The sequence below is a fragment of the Octopus bimaculoides genome, chromosome 7, assembly GCF_046866305.1.
Source record: "Octopus bimaculoides isolate indiv1 chromosome 7, ASM4686630v1, whole genome shotgun sequence".
Lineage (NCBI taxonomy): Eukaryota > Metazoa > Mollusca > Cephalopoda > Octopoda > Octopodidae > Octopus > Octopus bimaculoides.
In genome coordinates, this window is record NC_142934.1 from 112,707,840 (window position 1) to 112,730,882 (window position 23,043).

At 40.8% G+C, this 23,043-nt stretch overlaps 1 protein-coding gene and 1 long non-coding RNA gene across 2 annotated transcripts in view; one reads left to right on the forward strand and one right to left on the reverse strand.

Moving 5' to 3' along the window:
* LOC149134896 (uncharacterized) overlaps positions 1–18,957 on the reverse strand; it is a 19,344-nt gene extending 387 nt beyond the window's left edge. The window contains 20 exon segments of the mRNA XM_089354568.1: positions 1–35; positions 1,867–2,030; positions 2,881–3,235; positions 3,430–3,457; positions 3,742–4,046; positions 4,385–4,542; positions 5,111–5,661; positions 6,642–7,592; positions 10,089–10,243; positions 11,000–11,316; positions 11,765–11,864; positions 12,366–12,566; positions 12,799–12,889; positions 12,891–13,004; positions 14,013–14,284; positions 15,050–15,079; positions 15,081–15,200; positions 15,674–15,879; positions 16,762–16,878; positions 17,845–18,957. The exon segment at positions 1–35 is cut by the window's left edge and continues 387 nt beyond it. Of these exon segments, the coding sequence (XP_089210694.1) occupies positions 1–35; positions 1,867–2,030; positions 2,881–3,235; positions 3,430–3,457; positions 3,742–4,046; positions 4,385–4,542; positions 5,111–5,661; positions 6,642–7,592; positions 10,089–10,243; positions 11,000–11,316; positions 11,765–11,864; positions 12,366–12,566; positions 12,799–12,889; positions 12,891–13,004; positions 14,013–14,284; positions 15,050–15,079; positions 15,081–15,200; positions 15,674–15,879; positions 16,762–16,878; positions 17,845–18,943 (5,369 nt within the window). The 5' untranslated portion in view covers positions 18,944–18,957.
* The window catches only part of LOC149134895 (uncharacterized), a 101,479-nt gene that overhangs the window by 55,025 nt on the left and 23,411 nt on the right, over positions 1–23,043 (forward strand). The window lies entirely within an intron of this gene.

Below are 23,043 nucleotides of genomic sequence, written 5' to 3' on the forward strand. Positions count from 1 at the left end.
TTCGAGCGTGGCCGTTTTCGTGCGGGTGACACGTAAAAGCACCCACTACACTCTCTGAGTGGTTGGCGTTAGGAAGGGCATCCAGCTGTAGAAACTCTGCCAAATCAGACTGGAGCCTGGTGTTGCCATCCGGTTTCACCAGTCCTCAGTCAAATCGTCCAACCCATGCTAGCATGGAAAGCGGACGTTAAACGATGATGATGATGATGATGATGATATACACACATACATATCATATATATATATATATTAGTTTATGTATATATTAATATTGTCTCAGTTTTAAAAAAAATCCTTTGATAATGTAAATATATTAATAGTTACCAGAAGTAGCAAAATTACACTAGAAACCAAGATATCACAGCCGTTTTACAGGTAGAGATACCAAGTTAAAGTGATACATTTTGAGAAGATATGAATAATAATAATAATAAATGGAGCAAAACGCATAGAAATAAAAGTTCCTTTAATTCCTACACATGTTTTAAAATATATGAGAGAGCTCTTCTACAAAGAAGTAAGAGCTGCTGGAATTCCTCATATATTCCTCTTCAAGGGAATCCACAAATAAACATATGAAAGCAAGACAAATACGAAATGATGAGGTAACTTACGAGCAAAGATGTTACATGGTCAGTGACCGTTAGAACGTTTGTTTACATAGAGATAAAAAGGGATCAATGATATTATTCCATGGGCTTTAGGAATAAGAACCCTTGTTTACATAGAGATATAAAGGGAGGAGGTTGTAAACGTGATGCTAAAGGTTTAAATTGAATGAATGATTGAAATGTGGGGAGGTAAGTTGCTGAGTGAAAAAGATGGAGCAAGGGAGATAACTAAGGGAAACCTCAACTAAAACATATACTATATAAGGAAAACGAATTACATATTTATATGAAGTGAAGAAAGTGAATAAAAATAAAACATCATAGCCTATTATATGGATATTAATGTTAGTTAATGGTAATACAGGGTTCAGGATATTTATTGGAGAAGTAATCATGATAATAATATTCACGTTTACAAGAAGAATAGAAATACTTATTTGAAGTCACCGGAGGTACGATCAACAGCCTGTGTGGCATTACTAAGAAGAAATAACTTAGCTAACTGCAGAAGGGGAAAATAAAGCACTAGTAGTGAATGAGGCAGAAGTATATATCTATCTATATATATATATATATATATGTATACATACACATACACACATGTATAAAAGACACAGGTTGTGTGCCATCAAAACTCACCGTTGTCGTGTGCCCCTTGTGCTGTGGCATCTACAAACTCCGTGACTGGCCAAGAGTAGCTGGTAAATACGGAGTCGGTAACGCAGTCAATCAAGGGTCGAAGGATGGAGTTGTAGAAGTCAATGATGACATCTGGGGGCTGAGAGGGGAGAGAGAGAGAGAGAGAGAGGCTTTCGATGAAACATTCAGGACACACAAATGTTCAGAGAAAAACAGAAAGATGGATTTAGAGGTGAACTGGTTCACACATTAACATATAGACACACACAAGCAACTACACAGGTTACCAACACACACATACACACACAATCGAAAGGCCACATACATAGATATAGGCAAACACACACACACACACACACACACACAGAGAATAACACCTAGAGTCACACACACCTTCACAAACATAGATGCATATATACACACTGAGAGTTTCACACACACACACACACACAAATACATACAGACACATACAATCATACAGTCACATACATTTGCTTATACATTCACTCACACAATCACTCCCACGAACACACACACATACTATCACCCACATACACAGCCCTAAACATACCCAGTCATCCCCCCACATACACAGCCCTAATTAAAGAGTCCTTACCTGCTGCAGGTAACCCTCGACAGAGCGCAGTCCCCTGTTATACAGCAGGGGACCATAAAACTGAGAAGCTAGGAAGTCCTCAATGAAATCCTTCAGGTATTTCTTCTCCAGATTTGGTTGACAGGGGCGGTGGCTGGCCAACCACCTGAGACAGTTGTGGAGAGCTGCAAAGGAACAGAGGAAGGCATGGTGTAGCTAGGACTACATTATCTAATGTATAGTAGTTAGTATTAGTGGCTATAATTGTTATTTGGCCTCAACTCAGTCATGTATGTTTCCAGCCTTCAAGAGAGAGACTTAGCTGCTCTTTCCAGCACCAGGTAGAAGGACACTGCTATGCCAGCTACCGACCATGTAGAGGCACACTTGATCACCAACGCCGTCCCCTCCACGCATCGTTACCATAACAATTTACCTGCTGTTGCCATGTTTCTTTGCATTCACTTTGTTTTTTTTTTTAAGGGGAAAAGAAATTCATTCACCGAAGAAAGGTGGGTTTTTTTATCTCGTGGGAGAAGGAGAGCAGTACAGTGGTGGTGGTCATATATGGGGGGGGGGCAATGGTAATGGTAGAGGGGTGTGGTGGGAGCCAATAATGATGATGATGATTAACCTTCTCAGTCATTTGTTAATTAGTAAACAATTTGATATATAAACAGATACTACACATATATATATATATATATACAGGCGAAGGCGTGGCTGTGTGGTAAGAAGCTTGCTTATCAACCACATGGTTCCAGGTTCAGTCCCACTGAGTGGCAACTTGGGTAAGTGCTTTCTACTATAGCTTCAGGCTGACTAAAGCCTTATGTGGGGATCTGGTAGGCAGAAACTGAAAGAAGCCCATTATGTATGTGTGTGTTTGTCCCCCTACTATCACTTGACAGCCAATGTTGGTGTGTTTACATCCCAGTGACTTAGCATTTTGACAAAAGAGGTCAATAGAATAAGTCCTGGGGGTTGATTTGTTCGACTAAAGGAGGTGCTCCAGCATGGCCGCAGTCTAATGACTGAAACAAAGTAAAAGATGAGACTTCAAGAACATACTTACCACAGTTTCCACGGCAACATGTTCCACATCGAAGCCTGACTCTTCATGACACCGGAATGGTAAAGTGAAGACCTTGACGGTGGAAACGAACTCCTGATTAATCAAGCATGACAGGTCCAACTTCAGCTGTAGCTGCTCCAGACTGGGAGGAGAGCCTGGTTCAGTTTCATCATGGGGTACAAGAACTGCAACAGGGAGGTTGGGTTGCTGTGGCTTGGCCTGGAGCAGGGTCGATAGTCGGATTTGAGCATCGAGCCAGTACCTCTGTGAATGAGAGAAAGAGAGAGAAAAGTAGACACGAATGTGTGTGTGTGTGTGTGTGGTTCAACTTTACAGAAAACAAATAGACAAAGACAGGTGTAGGAACAACAAGCAAGTGTATTAGTTTAACATTTGGGAAGAATGGAAAAGCCTTTTACATTTTGAGCATATGCACTTTGACAGAAAGGATTAAGAGGTAAAAAAGGAGAGAGAAAGTAAATAAGTGTGTAGGGATTATATATATATACATACTGTCGGAATTGAGGATGTAATTTCCTGATTAGGGATTTTTAAAATCCAGATATCAATAGTATTTTATTCACTTAGTTTTCCATGTTTACACTTTTATCCCCTTCGAAGTATTCTCCATTTGAAACAATACATCCTTCCAGACACTACACAAAACAGTGCTGGAACTCTTGCGAAGTGATGACTTCTAACCCTAACCTTTAAACCCTAACCCTAACCCCATGTGTGTAAAAAATTTGTGCATATTTAGGTGTGACCCTTTTGGTAAGTAGTTACAGGAGAGGTCAGTAGAATAGACTTAAAAATAAAACGTCTTGAGGTTGACTAAACCCTTCAAGGTGGTGCTCCAGCATGGCTGCAGTCTAATGAGTGAAACAATTAAAAAGAAATGTGTGTATTTACTTACCTCTTTATCATCGACTTTACTCAAGAGAGGCAGCACAAAAAGCAGGCCACTGGTGCCACAAAACAGTCTCTTATTCTTAATGTGCTGTATGAGGTCAGGGGTCAATGAGCCAGTGACCTCACGGAGACAGAAATGTAACATTGTGTCCCCTTGCTGTCTACCTATGGATGACCCTTCAAGATGACATTTGTAAAGGCTCAGAATAGACATCTGAAATGGAAAAAGACAGAATCTCATTTTAGTGGGGAACAGAGTGATTGTGGTGGTGTATGGAAATGGCAGAGGGAAACTGTAAGGAAACTCAGCTGGAGAAACCATGCCAAAACAGACGATACAGCTCCTGTCAAACAATGTAACCCATACAAGCATGGTAAACACACATTAAATGATGGGGAGTCATGAGACCATTTTCCCTTTCAAAGTTAAATGGCAGGGGAACCCCCCCCCCCCAAGTCCTCACTTGATAAAACAAGTGAGGGTTAGTGGAAGGGAGATCACCCAGTCATAAAATACTGCCTCTCTAATAAGTACCTGTAAAACAGACTTACATTATCGAGATCAGACTGTGGTTTTGCTCCTTTGCTCAACTTAGCCTTCAGCCAGTCACTCAACTCCAGGCTGTACATGGTTGCATTGTCTGTCTGTTGCTCATCTAGTTCTGGTAATGACATTATCAGCTTCCAGTAGAGGGAGCCACTGCTTTGACCTGAAAACAAACAAGAAAAATTGAGATCAAAAGTTACAAACATTATAAATAAATATCAGAAAACAGGTGAAGGTGCGGTAAGAAGTTTGTTTGCCAACCACATGGTTCCAGGTTCAGTTCCACACCATGGCATCTTTAGCCTAGAGCCAACCAAGGATTTGTGAGTGGATCTGATTGGTAGAAATGGAAAGAAGTCCATCTCTCCCTTGGCCAGGTAACCATGTCCCCACCTCTACAGCAACACACCTGTTTCTGCCTCTCTTATGTCTTTATTGCCCACAAGGGGCTAAACATAGAGGGGACAAACAAGGACAGACAAACGGATTAAGTCGATTACATCGACCCCAGTGCGTAACTGGTACTTAATTTATCGACCCCGAAAGGATGAAAGGCAAAATTGACCTCAGCGGAATTTGAACTCAGAACGTAACAACAGACGAAACTGAATAAAAAAAGAACAGGTCAGTTACAGGTGGAAAGCCTCTGGTCATAAGATCTGGATTGACCAGAACACTGACACAGCCCCACCCAATGAGAAAAAAGGATGGACAGTGTAGAGGAATCTTACCTGAATGTATCTGTGTGTCGTAACTGCTGGTGCTGAGAAGGTTTGGCCCAACTGTTGCTGCTAAATCGAGCGGGTACCAAGCCTTCTGCTGTATCAAATGACGCCTCATGTGGCAGAGGGTCAGGGCCAAGGGTAGATAGCCATCCCGCCGGCTGATGGCGACGGGGGTCTCCATGGAGAGGTGAGCGGTTTGGTTGATTCCCATGACCAGCGTGTCCCCTACCACACCTTCATGTTCCTTCCCACAGAGTGTCTTCAGCTGCTTATCAAGTGGAGCCAGTGACGGCCATGAAGGGAACATGGTCATATCACGCTCATGCTGGCGCTGCAATTGTCTCTGCTTCCAACATTCCAGGACTTTATTCATCTTGTAGAGTCGCACACAATGCTCAGCCTTGCGTAGGGCCTCCAGGCGCAGCTCAACATCGTTTCTGTAGAAAGCATGGCCCTCCGTCACACACAGTTCCCCAACCACTTCATTCACGATGTCTTCTGTTGCTCTCTGGCAACATTCTCCCACAAGTCGATCATGGAGCTCCTTTTCAATGTCACTAGAATAACAGAAAAATTAACAATAATAATAATAATAATAAAACATACAATACAAACTGAGAGAAAAATTGACTCCAATCAAACAGACACTGTGATCAAGGAATACAGAGGAACTTGTCTGTCCGTCCCACAAGATCAAAATGTCTCAAGAAAGGAATACGAAAAGCTTTCTCATTCTAAAAATCTGAAAATAGAAATCACAAAAATGTGGAAGCTGAGAACTACGCTAATACCAGTAGTAATTGGTGCATTGGGAATGATAAAGAAGGGAGCTGAGAAGTATATTCAGCAACTCCCTGGTAATTCCAATCTCAATGAACTACAAAAGATAGCCTCAATGGGTACAGCCCTTATTCTACGGAAAGCACTCCCCATCTAAAATGGAATAAATGCGGTGATAATTTTAGCATTCATAACAAAACAAAAGTGCCCTTGCTACTCTTGGCCTCCGGAGGATGCCTGGTGCTAATGAGGCTGAAATAAAGTTATAACGAAAGGAAAGAATAATAATAATCCTTTCTACTGAAGGTACAGGGCCTGGAATGTTGGAGTAGGGGAATAGTCGATTAGATCAACCCCGAAAAGATGAAAAGCAGAGTTGACTTTGGCAGAATTTGAACTCAAAACAAAGTGACATGCAGAAATCTGAACTCAGAGCATAGCAACGAGCAAAATACCACGAAGCATTTTGTCGAGCATACTAACGATTCTACCTTTGCTAATAAATATAGTTTCAACATTGGGTAATAAGGCCAGAAATTATTAGGAGAGGGTAGGGGTTAGTTGAGAGCATCAACGACAGAATGAAAGGTAAAGGGTTAGGGTTAGTCTTCTATTACAATTCCATTGATTTTTAGGATGTTTTTTAGGAATATGAAATCTACCCCTCAGTATTCTAAAATGTTTTTCTGATAAGGAAAAAATTAGTGGCATTAACTGTAATAATAAAAGTGAAGTAAAAAAAGTCCAGTTTCCTCACCTCATCTGTTGACTGACCACAGACTGAACCTCAGTCAATACATGTTCCTCTACCATCTGTTCAATCATCTCTTCTGCCAACCTCTTTCTTCTCTGCTCCTCTTCTGCAGCCACTCTCTTCTCTTCTTCCTCTGCAGCAGCTTTCTTAGCTCTCAGTCTTTCTCGCATTTCTTTCTCCTCTGCTTCATGTTTTGCTTTCAGCAGAGCCACTTGTTTCTCTTCGTCCTGTCGCTTCTTTGCTTCGTGTTCTGCAATGGCTCTGGCTCTCATGGCACTTTCTTTTTCACGCATTCGTTCAACCATGGCCTTCTTATATTTCTCCTCCTCCTCCTCTTTCTTCCTTTCCTTTTCCAACTCCTTCTGGGACCTTTCTTCCAGCTCCTGCCTCATAAAAGGCCTATCCCTCGTCTCCTGCATTGACAATATCTCTGCTACCTGTTCCTGCCTCTTCTGTTTCTCCTCCACCTCTGCCTGCTTCTCTTCTTCCTCCTCCTCCTCCTCATCATCATCCTTCAATAACTTGGCCTCATCAAATTCTTCCTCTTCCTCTATCTCCGTCACTTCACCTTCATCATCTTCATGACTCAAACTCTTCAGCTCTTTCGTCTTCGCTTGAAGAAGCCTCTGCAGTCTCTCTTCTTCTTCATCTTCATCTTCTTCTAGTTGTTCTTCATGTTTTTCAAATTGGAAACCTGCTTCAGCCACATGTGTTGCTGCCCCATTAGCAGTCGACACAGTGTGCCCTTCCTGTGTGACCTCACTCCAAGAGAAAGGTGAAGATGAGATGAGAGAGGGGCGTTCTTGAATTTCAAACTTAAAACCTGGTTGTGCCACATGTGTTGGTGCTGTTGCTGCACCATCAGCAGTGGACTCAGTGTGCACCTCCTGCGCGGTAACACTGCAAGAACAAGGTAGAGAGGAGATGAGAGCAGGGCAGGGGTTAGAAGGACGAAAGGAAAAATAAGAAAAAATAATTAGATATAAACATTGCATTCATGCACAAATATAGACGTGCAAACGTCCATGTTATTACATGGACACACAAACATAAACATGCATATATTTATAACGAAAATTAGCTATGATGTGTGTGTGTGCATATGTATATATATATATGTGTGTGTGTATATATATATATATAATTATGTGTATTTCTTCTATCTTAATGAATAAAAATTCTTCTGATAGAATAAATGGGTTAATAGAAACCAATGTAGCAAAGAACACAAAATAACTGTGCTTTAGTTCCTGTTTTTAAGGCAGGAACTCCTTGAAATTTTGGGTATTTGAGTATATTTAAGAATTTAAGGATTGGAGAAAACGCATGTTATAATTGCATACTTTATTCCTACATATGTTTCAAAGGATTACAACCTGTGTGATCCATAGGGATCTTTGATATTAAAATTGTAACCTTCTCATCAGGGAAAGCATGGGAATCATCTTAAACGTAAGACATTATGACCGATTATGAAAACAATAGATGGATAAGGTTATGACTTGATTCTTTTGAAAAAAACCGTTAGAGAATTGGACGCTGCTGGATAGTGGGTTGGACAACACATACCAATCAATGTGTGAGAGCGTACATGCATACATAAATACACATATACAAACACACACATATACATGCATACTGATACACACACATATATATGCGTATATACACATACATACATATGTGCACCTGTATATACATATGTATATATATATATATATATACACACACACACACACACACACATATATATATATACACACTCATACGTCCACATTTATACATATGCACATACGTACCCACGCATATACAAATATACACATGTGTGCATGTCCCCATATACACATATGTATCCATCTATATATACACACACATGTATAAATAGAAATAGATTCATGCACATACACATAGCTATACATCTACGCCTATTACCTAATCAAATAAACAGATTCGCATATACATATACATACATGTATACATATGTAAACACACTCATGCATATACATACATATACATATATATATATATCTTGTGTGTGTGTGTGAGTATATATGCATGCATACGTATATATATTTCCTGTAATGTACACAGTATGAAGGTGCAAGCTACTGATAGTTTCTTCCTTTGGAGACTTGGGTCTAGGCAGGTTTTTATAACATGCCTGGTGTCTCCAATGCAAGAGACTGACAGTGGCTTGTATCTTTGTACTGTGTACATTAAATAATATTTATCTTTCACTGGATGGAGTATTTTTGTTGATCATACCTTAATGGAACAATATATTATATATATATATATATATATATATATTACACTCTCTGAGTGGTTGGCGTTAGGAAGGGCATCCAGCTGTAGAAACTCTGCCAAATTTGGATTGGAGCCTGGTGTTGCCATCCGGTTTCACCAGTCCTCAGTCAAGTCGTCCAACCCATGCTAGCATGGAAAGCGGACGTTAAACGATGATGATGATGATGATGATGTGTATATATAAAAGGAAAATAACTCAAGTGTTTTTATATATACATACATACACACACCCATATACATACATCCACATATCCATATATGTGTGTGTGTGTGCATGCATACATATACATATACACACACACACACATATACATATATATATTTTTTCGTACACATACACATATATACACATACACACATGTACACATATATATACATACATACATAAACACACATACACGCATACATACATGTATACATACACACATACATATAGAAATATGTACTTACATACAGAACCTAATAACGCATATATATGGTTTTATACAAATACATACACAATTATACATGCTTACATATACGTAGATTTGTACACATATACACTCATATATATATATATATATATACACTTACAAACATACATACACCCCCCCCCACACACACACAGGTATACATGTATACATACATACACACAGATACACTCATCCACACACCTATATACACAAATATATACATATATATATATACACATACATATATATATATATATATATATACATATATATATATATATACATATATATATATATATATATATACACACATACATACACAGACACACACACATATATATACATATATATATATATGTGTATATACACATACATACACATGTGGACACGCACACTCACATAAACTTGTATACACAATCATATACACACATTTATATATATATATATATATATATATATATATGGGTGCAGGGGTGGCTGTGTGGTAAGAAGCTTGGTCCCCAACCACATAGTTCCAGGTTCAGTCCCACTGCATGGCACCTTGGGCAAGTGTCTTCTCCTATAGCCTTGTGAGTGGATTTGGCAGACAGAAACTGAAAGAAGCCCATCGTGTGTGTGTATATATATATATGTATATATATATATACACACACACATATATCTACGTGTGTGCATAACAAATGCCAATTACCGCATCTCTCTGTTCACAACATCATCACTCAGACTTCGCTGGACATCGGAAGCAGCATCTCGAAGCTGCTCAGATTTTTGATAAAATTCCTGTGAGGTTTCTCTTGCAAATGTTGCAATGACCCCCAAAAACAAATCCTTGGCAATTTCCTTGACCTGAAACGATATAAAAAGTTGTCTTTTTAGTTTTAAAAACAAAAATTGAATTGGTGTACATTACCATCATCATCATAACCATTTAATGTCTATTTGCCATTCTGGCAGGTCTTGGATGTTAAGACCAGGAGCTGGTATGGACAGGAGAGGCACCAGGCTACTTTCTTTTGGTATGGTCTCTACACATAGATACCCTCGCTAACACCACCTACTTTACTGAGTGTACAGGGTACCTTTTACATGACATGCAGTACACTCCAGAAGGTGGTTGACATTAGAAAGGGCATCCAGCCGTAGAAACCAAACCAAAAGAGATTAGAGCCTGGGGCAGCTCTCAGCTTGACCGTTTCCAGTCAAACCACCTAACTCATGCCAGCATGGAAAGCAGATGTTAAATGATGATACACATGCATACATATAGGTTTCAAATTTTGGCACAAGGCCAGCAATTTCGAGAGGGAGGGTAAGTCTATTACATTGACCCCAGTACTCAACTGGTACTTATTTTATCAATCCCAACAGGATGAAAAGCAAAGTCGACCTCAGTGGAATTTGAAAAGTACAGACAAATAAAATGCCATCGAATTTTCAAAATGCTATCAAATTTTTATCAACCCTTACTGTTCAAGTGGTACTTACCCGATCGATCCTGAGAGGACGAAAAACAGAAAAACAGAGGGGTCACCATGGATCTTTAACTCAGAATGTCAAAATGGATGAAATGCTGCCAAGCACTTTTGCCCAGCATGCTGACAATTCTGCAAAGACACACACACACACACACATAAATATGATTCTACATACCAGTAACAGTGCTGTTGATTTAGATGCCTTCTGTTGGTGTTGTTCTCGTAGTTGCTGTTGCCCAGTGACCAGTGCAGGGTCAAAAGATACTTCAGCATTGGAAGCCACAAGATCGGATCCCTGCCATAAGGGCTCCTCTGAGGCAACAGCCAGCTGCATGTTGCAGGGAGCAGCTGGCTTCGTCGTTTCAGGCGGAAGCTGTTGGGTTGTGTCTGGACCCTCGGATGGTTCTGTTTCCATGGTGACAGAGTCCTTCTGGGCCTGCAATACTGGAATGACAAGATGTTGGATGTGGTGAAGGGAACAGATTCAGTTGGTGAGCATCTGTCAAGATATACATAGACAGATATACATATATATATACATAAAAACATACATATATATATATATATATATGTACATATATATATATATATATATATAATGCAAGAGAGTTAGGGGTTGAGGATTCAACCCACTAAGGGATAGTATCTATCATACAACATGGTATGTCATAAGCATTTGTATGTTGTCGTTTTTGTCATTTTAGTTACAAAATAAGTTGACTCAACGGAATACACTGTCTGCAAGTCGATGGGTACCACATATTCTCCTCCATTTTCTAATTGCTATATATATATATCTCAAGAGACTAGGAAGAAGTGTGACAGTGAGCCAAGACAACTAGCACCATGTGTTGTCACATGATGTAAGGAAACCCAAAGCCACAGACATTACCTTCCTTGCTCAGCGCTTCCTGCTTCAGGTTGCCATCTTCGTCAAAGCTGTTTATGGGGTTTGGGAGTTTGACAGGCTGTAAAGGACCTCCATTGATCACCTGTAAAGAGAGAGACACAAAGATAGGTCATACAAGGTCATGCTTCAAAATATCCACGTTATAAATGTATGTAGATTTATATACACACATACACACACACATGCATGTGCAAGGAGATCCTGAAAAGTTCCTGGCTTTGAGTAAACGAAAACACAGAAAGATGATTCGATTCAACATATTTCCCTCTCAGATTCACACACTTATTGCAGGGGTCCTTCAGCTTTTGTAAGCCCTGTAAAAGGACTTAGAAAGGTGACCCTCAAACAAGGCATCTCATAATTCTCTTAAAGCCAGGAACGTTTCAGTACCCACATTGTATGTATGTATGTATATATATATACACCTTCCCCTTCTTTCATACCCACCTTCCTGTTCTGAACTCAAGCCTTGCCCTGAACCAAAGCCACACCCTAAACCCAAGCCCTGCCCTAAATCCAAACTCCATCCTGAACTCAAGCCCCACCTTAAACCTGCCCTGAAGCAAAGCTCATTCATACTCACCTCACCAATTGGTCGGGTACATTTGGATTCTATGAAGTTCACTGCTCGGACCAGACACGGAGCAACCTCAGGCTCAATAAATGACGAGCGGTCAAGGAGGACGTCCGAACCTTCGACTGTGAAACCGTAATGCCTGCAGAAGCTTCCAGCCTCACTGGTGGACTCAAAACATAGGGTACGTACCAGTTCACTGAGGGGGTACTGTAAGAGAGAAAGAGAGAGAACATGGTAGTGGGGTGGTGGTGGAGGTGTATTGCTATGGTCGTAAGGGTGCACTCAAGGTAAGGGGCCAAGTTGTAGTCGTGATGGTGGTGGTAGTGCAGGAGGTGGTGTGGTGGTGGTGGTGGTAGTAGAAGCGGTGGTGCTGAATGGTCAGCCAACCACAAGAAGGAAATAAACAAACAAATAAAGGCAACAATTGTTGTTCGCTCACGGCAACGGGTTTCATTCCAAAGGTGAGAGCCTTGCGGAGGATCCTCAACGCTTTACTGCGAACCTGCATGAAATAGCGATGGATGATGCAGGGCCAGTTTGAAAAACTTGATGTAATAATTGTTACTGTTGAGGGCCGAGTATACCTGAAGAGCAAAGTGGATTTCTGGGGAAGTCCTTACTTCCGGTCAAAGAGTTTGGACTTCTCTGGAAAAGGCAGAAAGAAACAGAAATGAGTTAAACGTATAAAAATGCATAAATGTGTGTGTGTGTGTGTCTCTACTCTATTACTTGTTACAGTGATTGATTGCAGCCATGCTGGATAATGTAGTCCTAGATACACTATGCCTGAATAGAAGACGGGATGGTCACAGCTGGAACGTCTTTGATCATAGGTCTGCCGGGATCAGGACCGACCTGGGGTTAAACAACAATTAAAACCCCTAATAATAATAATGTCCATCCTTTGTTGTCAATGATGACCAAGGACGTGACATGGGAGAAGATGGGTCAAAGCATGGCTTGCAGTGGACGACCAGGCTGTGTGCCCGGAACGTACGACCACAGGTCAAGCACTTGGGGTCTGCAAAGAATGAAGACAAGCAGTTGGCTCTCGACTTGCACAGCTCACATTTTCTCTGTGCTTTTTCGATCCGATTCTGTTTGTAAGAGGTGGCACCTCTGTCAGTGCAGCTAAGCCAGGCAGGGAAATCCTGTGCCTGCGTTTGCCACATGTCAGGATTGATCTGGAAGCATTTCAGTGTATCTTTGTAAACTGGTGGGATGTGTGACTGCCATTATACTGTAGTTGCTCTTTTACGCAAGTAGCCACGACAGTTACCAGTCATGCAATACCATTGTATCTCTTCGTACCAGAAGAGCAATACACTAACTTCTGTCGTACTATCGCTGATAGCTCCACAAGACATTGACTAGAACTGCTGACTCTCGATCCCTTCTCGACGACCGGCCACTGGTCAATTTATAATGGCTAGCTTCAACCACTTTCTATCAGGAGACATCTACAGTTTCATTATACAACACTTGGAAGCACTTTTCCTGCTCACTATATAACAACAACCACAAGAAGAACATGATTCAACAAAAAAAGATAAAATTATTCAGTGATAACAAGGACATGTTTCATCCTTATCATACCTCATCATTATTGTATCAATGGTTCATTCTGCTTTAACTTGTTTAAACCCAACTTACCTGAGGATATCACCCTGATTGAGGTTCATCAGGACCATGTAGGAACGGAACTCTGCCTCTGTGTCGAAGCGTATCTTTTTCTTCTTGTCGAGGTCAGTATAGAGGTATTTAAGGCTCTGCAGGCATTTGGTGAGGTTTCCATTGTTAATCTTCGGAGAAAACACAGAGATGTCCTCCTCGCACAGTCGCTCCGATGCAAACACATGGAAACGGATGCACTTCTCGATGAGGGCCACAGCATCTCCGTTGCACATCATCTGTTGTGTTATGTCCTGATAAAAGAGATAACAAGGGATGAAACAAGATGAACAACAGTGACGGAGTTGAAATTGAACGAATTACCTTTTTATTTTGTTACTTGTTTCAATCATTGGACTGTGGCCATGCTGGGGCACTGAACTGGAAGGTTTTAGTCCCAAAAATAAAATTGTCCCACTGCATGGCACCTTAGGCAAGTGCCTACTATAGCCACATGTTGACCAAAGCCTTCTGAGTGGATTTGGTAGACAGAAACTGAAAGAATACTGTCATATCTGTGTGTGTGTGTGTATGTATATATATGTATGTATATATATGTATGTATATATATATATATATATATATATATATATATATATATATATATATATATATATATATATATATATATATACATATATATATATATATATATATATATATATACATATATATATATATATATGTATGTATATATATATATATATATATATATATATATGTATGTGTATATATATATATATATATATATATATAGGTGCAGATATGGCTGTGTGGTAAGAAGCTTGCTAGCCAACCATATGGTCCTGTGTAGCACCTAAGGTGGTTGGTATTAGGAAGAGCATCCAGTTGTAAAACCATGCCAAAAGCAGACATCAAAACATAATTCAGCCTTCTGCCTAGCCAACCCCTGTGAAACCATCCAACCCATACCAGCATGGAAGGCTGATGTTAAACAATGATGATGTTGACAAAATATGTATATATATATATATAAAAAATAATGAATATTGACTGACTTTTCTGATTCCTCTGCTGCGGTCCCATAGGGAAATCAAACCATTCTGCCCACAGTCCATCTTGGCCCATGTTGGCAATCTCAGAGAGCAGATAATTCATCGTGCGCACAAGTACGGGGCCTGGTCTGAGCTCATGGCTGAGAGGTTCTTCCTGTGAACAACAAAATAATAAGAACAATAATAATAATAATTCTTTCTACTATAGGCACAAGGCCTGATGTTTGGGGAGAGGGGACTAATTGATTATATCGACCCCTGTACTGTATTTTTAATTGTTAATACATTAATTTCTAGGTGTGAAAATGCTTATTTTACGACAGAAATAATTATAATCTAAAAAAAAAGTGAAATCCCTATTGGCCACAGAAATCTGCAATCTGCTGAGAAGTCTGTGATATAAATTTACATAGAATAGCCAGAAAAATCCACGACGTACTGAGGGCATGATAGGTGAACCATGACACGGTGTGGGATTATTGTGCACAAAGAGATACACACAGACACATGCACACACAAATAGACACAAATACACATGCATGTACACACAGACAGAAGTAGATATGTACACTCACATACAAACACACACACAGATCCATTGTATGGACCTCGTCGTCTGCTCCTCACCTGATCGGCTGAAGACCGACTGTATTCCTTCACAGCTCGGGCGTGATCAACTTGAGGGTAGGCCATCATTTTGGTGGCCGGCAGCATCTCAAACATGTGCAGACGCCTCTTGGCTTCACGGTCATAGCGTTCTTTTTCGGGACACATATCTGGACAGGTTCCAATGAGGGCCTTGGCAGTGGCTAGATTGGACTTCTTCTTTAGACCTGCTGAAAGAGGACAGTAATAAGGGTCAGGTGTGTGTGAGAGAGAGGAGAAAGGTGTATGATAAGAAGGAGATGGTGAGATGAGATAATTGTGATAAAAAAGAGGGGTGGGAAGCATTGAGATAATGTGTGTGTGTGTACAGGAACAGGAATGGTTGTGTGGTTAAGAAGTTGGTTTCTCAACTACAAGGTCTCAGGTTCAGTTCCAATGTGTGGCACCACCTTTAGCAAGCGTCATCTATTATAGCCTCAGACTTACCAAAGCCTTATGAGTGGATCTGGTATACAAAAACTGAAAGAAGCCCATCGTCTGTACATATACATACATATGTATTTGCCAAATCAGACTGGAACCTGGTGCTGCTCCCCAACTTACCAGTTTTCAGTCAAACTGTCCAATCCATGCCAGCATGGAAAACAACTGTTAAATGATGATGATGATGATATAAGCATGGCTGTGTGGTAAGAAGCTTGCTTACCAATCACATGGTTCTGGGTTGAGTACCACTGCATAGTGCCTTTGGCAAGTGTCTTCTACTACAGCCTCGAACTAACCAAAGCCTTGTGAGTGGATTTGGTAGATGGAAACTGAAAGAAGCCTGTTGTTCATATGTATGCTAGGTGGCACTGGCATTGGCCATGTTTGGATGGTGCTTTTCATGTGCTACCGGCACAGGAGCCAGTCGGGGCGAGGAGTCTGGCATCAACCACATTCGGATGTTGCTTAATAATATTATATATGATAATAATAATAATACTAAATGATGTTGATTATGATATGCATGCACAGACACATGTAAACACACACACACAGAAAGGAACAGGAGAGAGAGTGAAACAGCACCCCCACCAATTGGGGGGTTTTGTAGGGATGCATCTTACCATTTCTGATCGATCGGTCTCGTTGGTCAAGAAGCTGGACCCGAGATGCTGAAATAGTTACGTTTGCTGGAAAGATAAAGAAAAAATAGGAAGTTAGTGTTAGCCTTGTATAATAATTTCACTGACATTTACAGTGTTGGATAAGAATATGGAATTTACCCCAGTATATCACTGCTACTAACGTTTCTGCCAGCTCGCTGCCTTACAATGTAAACATTCATTTTAGAAATATATTCTTTATTCTTATTGCTTAAGCCTTATTTACTGACATTAAATTTCATTACATTTTACCCCATAACTGTTTTTCTACTAATTTTTGTCCAATGCGACAAATGATTCTGAATTCCCCAGGCATTTTTCTATCATTTAAGCCTAAGAAACGTATGCTTTTAATTTAAAATTTTACAAATTTATGTTAATTGAAGATGAATATCTGCCTTACTGCCCCCATCCCTTGAGGTTGCAGATATATTTTGATGTAACTTTTTTTCTACTGAACCAAATCTCAAACTTTTTCTGCCAAGGTGTAGCTGAGGAGTTGTCCTCTTTAAAACCGTTAACAGTTTGCAATTTAGTTGAGAACTGAATTAGTGGGGAAGCTTGGAAGCTGCTGTGATTGACGAAATGGTGAACTTAAGAATATATTCAATCACAGTAGTGGCTGAATGATTCTGTTAACATCTCGGCTGTTTTATAGGAATATTAAATCTACCCCAGTATATTACTGCTACTTTATTTTACCAACCCCACAATGACGAAAAGTAAAGCTGACTTCAGCAGGATTTGAACTCAGATGCAATGTCACAAAACTGAGTATGCTAATGACTCCAGCAGCTCCACTGCTTTTCAAGTATTTTGCTTATCCTGCAAATAATTCTGCCTCTGTCTTTCTTTCCCTTTTTTTCTATTCTATGACTTTGTAAATAAACAATCTGGTGAGTTTATTTCAATGGCAAACCAATGCATACAGTTGGTTTCCTTGTCCTAGGTGTTGGGAAGACACTTGGCAAAAACATGGAAAGAAAATTGAAAGATATTGATGATAATAATAATAATAATAATAATAATAATAACGGTGCTGACCTTTCTGCACATCTGTGTCGCTGCCAAAAATCATGGAACTATGTTCAGATTTCCTGAAAAGTGAAGTCGCCATTGTTGCTGTTGCTGCTGTTGTTGTCATCGTGGTTGTGGTTGCTGACGGTGTTGCCCTAAGGCCTGCGACAGCAGAGCTGTAGGATCTAACAGTGGATGGAACTGCTGGGCCAACAATGCTCTTCTTTGTATCAGCAAAAGCTGGCTGAGAGGTCATGGATGGAGAGGACGACAAAGGTGGCTGAAGGTGGAATTTCCTCTTTCTGTGTGTTGTTGTCGCAGACCCTAGAACTGAAGCCGGGGTCGGGGCCTGACTGGAGACCCCTGAGGTAGTGGGCGAGGGTTGCTTCTGCACTTTGCGCCGGGGTTCTTGCTGGTGATGGTGATGGGAAGACTGGTGTCGCCTTGAGGGGCTGTCGGACTTCCGAGACAGAGGTGATGGAGGAGACGATGCAGCAACAACATTACCAGTGGTACCGGTAGTGTTGGTGGTGGTAGCTCTCTTAGTCATGGGGCCACGAGGACCTTCGACATCCTTGCTTCGCACTAAGGTCTGCACAAAGTCCCCGCTTATGTCACTTGTGCCAGCCATCAAGCGCAGCTCCTCTTCAACCTCATCTGACACCCAAGATGGCTGTTGCTGGCGGTCACGCCTACCAGAGGTGGACGGAGGTGGAGGAGGGCTGATGCTCCTCCGCGACGAAGGTAGGGGCATATGGCCGTGTCTTTTACCTTCATCAGGAGGTACAGTGTCAAGGTCTACGTATGAGGTTAAGGATTGTTTATGGGGATTCAAGTGCCAGAAGATCTGAATGTGGACCCCAGAGGCCAATTTAAAACCCTTCATTTTAGCATGGGCTGCTGATTTGTGGTCCTTGAAGTGAATGTTGGCTGCATGCTTAGCGAGATTCCTAGTGACACACTGCACGGCCCCAAACTTGCTGAAGTGGTTGCGGAGAAACGGCACCTGGTTATAGTTAGGTGGGATATTCTTGCAGACCAGCACTGGGTGGCTCTCCAGCTCCTCAGAGAGTTGGCGTTGCCGCATGGCATTCCTCGACATCTTTGAACGATTTGATGATCTCATTAAGTCATATTCACCCCTCGATCTGGGGACCTTCTTATGTCTACCATCGTCTGTGATGGAAATCCTCTTTCTGGACAATGCTAGTCTTCCTGCGGAATCCAGTCTTTGGGTAAAACTTGGAAGCAACTGGTGCCTTCGACATTTTGTCCATTTCCATTCTGGAGGAGGAGACAGCCCGCTGGGCAACACTCAGTACCCTGTCATCATCCTCATTCTCATCCCTATACGAGTAAGAGGAGGCTGCTCTATGGGACAGACCCTCAGTCCGTACCTTTGAAGTTGAAGGAGATAAAGAAGCCCTGACAGTTGTGTTGTCCGCTGCACTTACAGACACAGTTTTCTCATCAGCTCTGCTTCCAGTCCTTTCTGGTTTACCAAAGAGTCCCGTTTTCCTTAGTGGTGGGGACGCAGATACTTCAGTCGAATATTTACTAATGGTGCTGCTGCTGCCGCTGGTTTTGGTCTTGGAGAAGCTTGAATGGCTTTCAGTGGATTTTCCAAAAAGCCCCACACTACCAGTGTTGGGGTCACTGCTGGTTGACACCGAGGTGGAAGATCTTTTCGATTCTGACAATGGCACCCCACCGAAGACCTTTGCAATTGATTTCCTGGCAAATGCTGATTGCATAGGTTTTGCGTCTCCTATAAACACATTCCTCTTATTGCTATGAATACTAGAACTACTACTACTGCTACTGCTACTACCACCACCACCAATACTGTTACTCTTACTCAAAGGTAAAAAGCTTCCAGTGGAGGATTTTGCCAAAACAGGACCTGAACTGCCACTCATGTCCCCTCTACCACCAAATACGTTTTTAGTAAATGAATATTTGTGTGCGTATATATTATGAATCTAGCAGTGTGTGTGTGTCTATGAACATCAGTGTGTGTATGCATGCCTTTGTGTGCTCGCCTGTATGCCTAGATGTGTGTGTGTATATATTATGAATCTATCAATGTGTATGTGTTTATTGGTACAGAACTGATGAGCTCTTCCCTTCCTTAAGTTCCCTCCAATGTTCGTTTGCCCGCTCCCCATGCTCCTTGCTGTTTCGCCTACATATGTCATTGTCTTATTTCTGCATTGTCCCTCTGTACATCTTATACTATAGACCACATTTCTGGTTTTGCACTTCGTTTGTGGGCTAAATCTACATACGGTACAGTTCCTATCAGTGCAGGGGGTTCTACTAAAAGGGTATGTTCTACTGATAAGGGATTTAATAGGGTTGCCTGGCCTTTCAACAACCTTAATTCTTAGCTTAAGTTTGTCTAGGGCCCTTCTAAAGCGGTACGCCAGTTCGCCTCTAGGGGTGGTGTCGACGAACATGACGCTCTGGTATTTGTGGCTATCATACCATGAGCTGGCCTTCCCTATTTTCTTCTTAGTCCTTTCTATGGTGTTCCATGATTTGCTCCTATAGAGTGGGCAAATCCCATTCCTATCGTTGCATTTGATTGTTTCAAACTTCTTCATAGCTCCTTTGTATACCCTGATCCTTTCTTTATGGCTGTAACCTGAGAACTGCATGCGGTGGACGAAATGTTGTATATGTCTCCTTAATTCTGTAGGGTTGCACATACAGGAGACATTTCGCATTACTCTGACCAGGTCTGCCATCAATATCTCTTGCAAAACAAATATCTATATATCTATATATAATTGTTTTATGTTCTATATATAATTGTTTGTATATATACACATAACAGTCCAAAAATCCGTACGGGTGCTTATAAGTGAAAGGGAGTATCGCACCCAAAATACCCCCCCCCCAACGCTTATACCCACTGATCCACTGACCTGTACGAGTTAAGGCAGCTGGTGTATATATATATATACACAAACATATATGCTGTGTGTAGCATCGTGTGAGAGTGGGAGGCTAGTATATATTATATAAAAAAAAAAAACTTTAAGGCGCTGCTCCAGCATGGCCGCAGTCTATGAATGAAACAAGTAAAAGAAAGAAAGGAACATGAGAAAACAACCCCATACATTTCGTACATATACCTGCGGCTAAAGACATGCAGCAAGCTTTACTGATTGAGTGTGACAAGGGACGGATTGATGTCTAGCAGGATATTTTTAAACGAAGTCTATGAAAAGCATTCGACAATCCAGAATCGACCCACCCTCTCTGATCGAAGTAAGCAAGTCTCGGAGGTAAATTCTTCCATTTATTGTGAGATGATGGTTCGCAAAAGTTTTGCTTCGTCTCGACGTTTCCATGGAACCTTTGATTTCTTTGTAGGATGCCAAGAAGATTCCGTCCAGATTCTCTGTTGTCGGCTGAATTCCTGATTGTTGTTTCTAAGTTATTTGGGGGATGTAATGTCGGTGGAGTTGCCTCCCCTTGTCCGTCTCTGGTTTGTGTTCGATAAGCCTGGGTTCATTTCTGTGTATGTTTTTGCTTTATTTTCCTTCAGCAAGGGCTTATCCGATGCCTATTCTACGATGAACTGTGTTTCGTAGTTAATAAACAAATTGCTTTGTCTTTGCCAGCCTTGTAGCGAGTTTGTTTCTTCAGCTTCACAAGTTGTTTGCCACAGTTTAGACATTTTCCAAGCGTTGACCATCTCAATGTTTCTTTAATTCGTTGTAGATTTCCTCATCTATGTTCTTCAATTTTTCTTCATTGCTCAGCGCTCTAAGCTTAAGCAGTTCTATTTCTGTCTTCATGTTTTCCAAGTGTTAGTTTCTCCCTTAATTGTCTTTGTTGGTCCTGTTCGTTTGGAATACGTTTAATTTGGAGTTTATGAGGCAGAATTTAACCAGTGCTCATAAATTTCTGCCTTGTGCTTGTTTTTGATCATGTTTCAGAAAGAAACCTTTCTGGCTTTAAGTTTTTCATTCTATATGTGTATAATGCAGTTTTTAATTGTTAGTGGAGGGGGATGGGCTTCTATTTTGCGTATCATCTGTAGGTGGATTTTCATTTAAGCAATTATTATGTGGTAAAGAATGAAGAGTGGTGCATAATTCGGACAAATGTTGATTGAGCTGTTCCAGGGATTGTTCTTTCTTTCATTTTCCTCTTGTGTGGAGCGAGTGAGTTCATCAGTGTTGCTAATCAAAAGTCTCAAATTCGTGTTCATCTCTCTCAGTTCCTTAAGAGTCTCTTCGTTCAGACTTTTAACTGTAGAGTTTGGTGTTTATGGCATTTTCATTCTCACGTGTAGTGAAATATAATAGAAATATGGCACAAAATAGAAACACACACTTGGAAATATAAAAAGAAAAACAAACGTAAAGTCTTTTTATGAAAAGTAACGATAGATATATGCAATTAGATGAACTGAGGTGGGAATAAAAGTAATAAAAGTCATTGTTGGGAGTTGTTAAAGAGATTGAAAAGCATACTGATTTCCTAATATACCTAATCATTGCGTTATGTAAGATTTTTTCTACTAATTTAATTCAATTTACGTATCCTTTCCCCGCCCCGTCTAAATTGAAATCAGAACGTAAAGCGTTTTGGCCTCCTAATTTCCGTTTCTATGGGCAAGAAGTCAAAGATTCTCATAGAATTTCAGTCGCATTAGAACTACTCCAGAAAGACGAAGGCTTTGGTCGGCCCGAGAAAACACTTGCCCAAGATACCACGCAGTGGGACTGAACCCCGAACCATGTGGTTTGTTAGCAAGCTACTTACCACACATCTATTACAAAATTTACAAACGACCACACGTTTTGAGATTCAGGTGAATTTTCAAACTTCAAAACAAATCCTCCAATATATATATATATATACTCTTTTGCTTGTTTCAATCACTTCACTGCGGCCATACTGGAGCACCGCCTTTAGTCGAGCTAATCGACCCCACGACTTATTCTATCAGTCTCTTTTACCGAACCTCTAAATTACGGGGACGCAAAAACACATACACATATACTACGGGCTTCTTTCAGTTTCCGTCTATCAAATTCACTCACAAGGCTTTGGTTGACTCGATGCCATAGTAGAAGACACTTGCCCAAGGTACTACGCAGTGGGACTGAACCCGGGACCATGTGGTTGGTAAACAAGTTACTTACCACACAGCCACTCCTGCACACACACACACACACACACACACACACATATATATGGAACAAA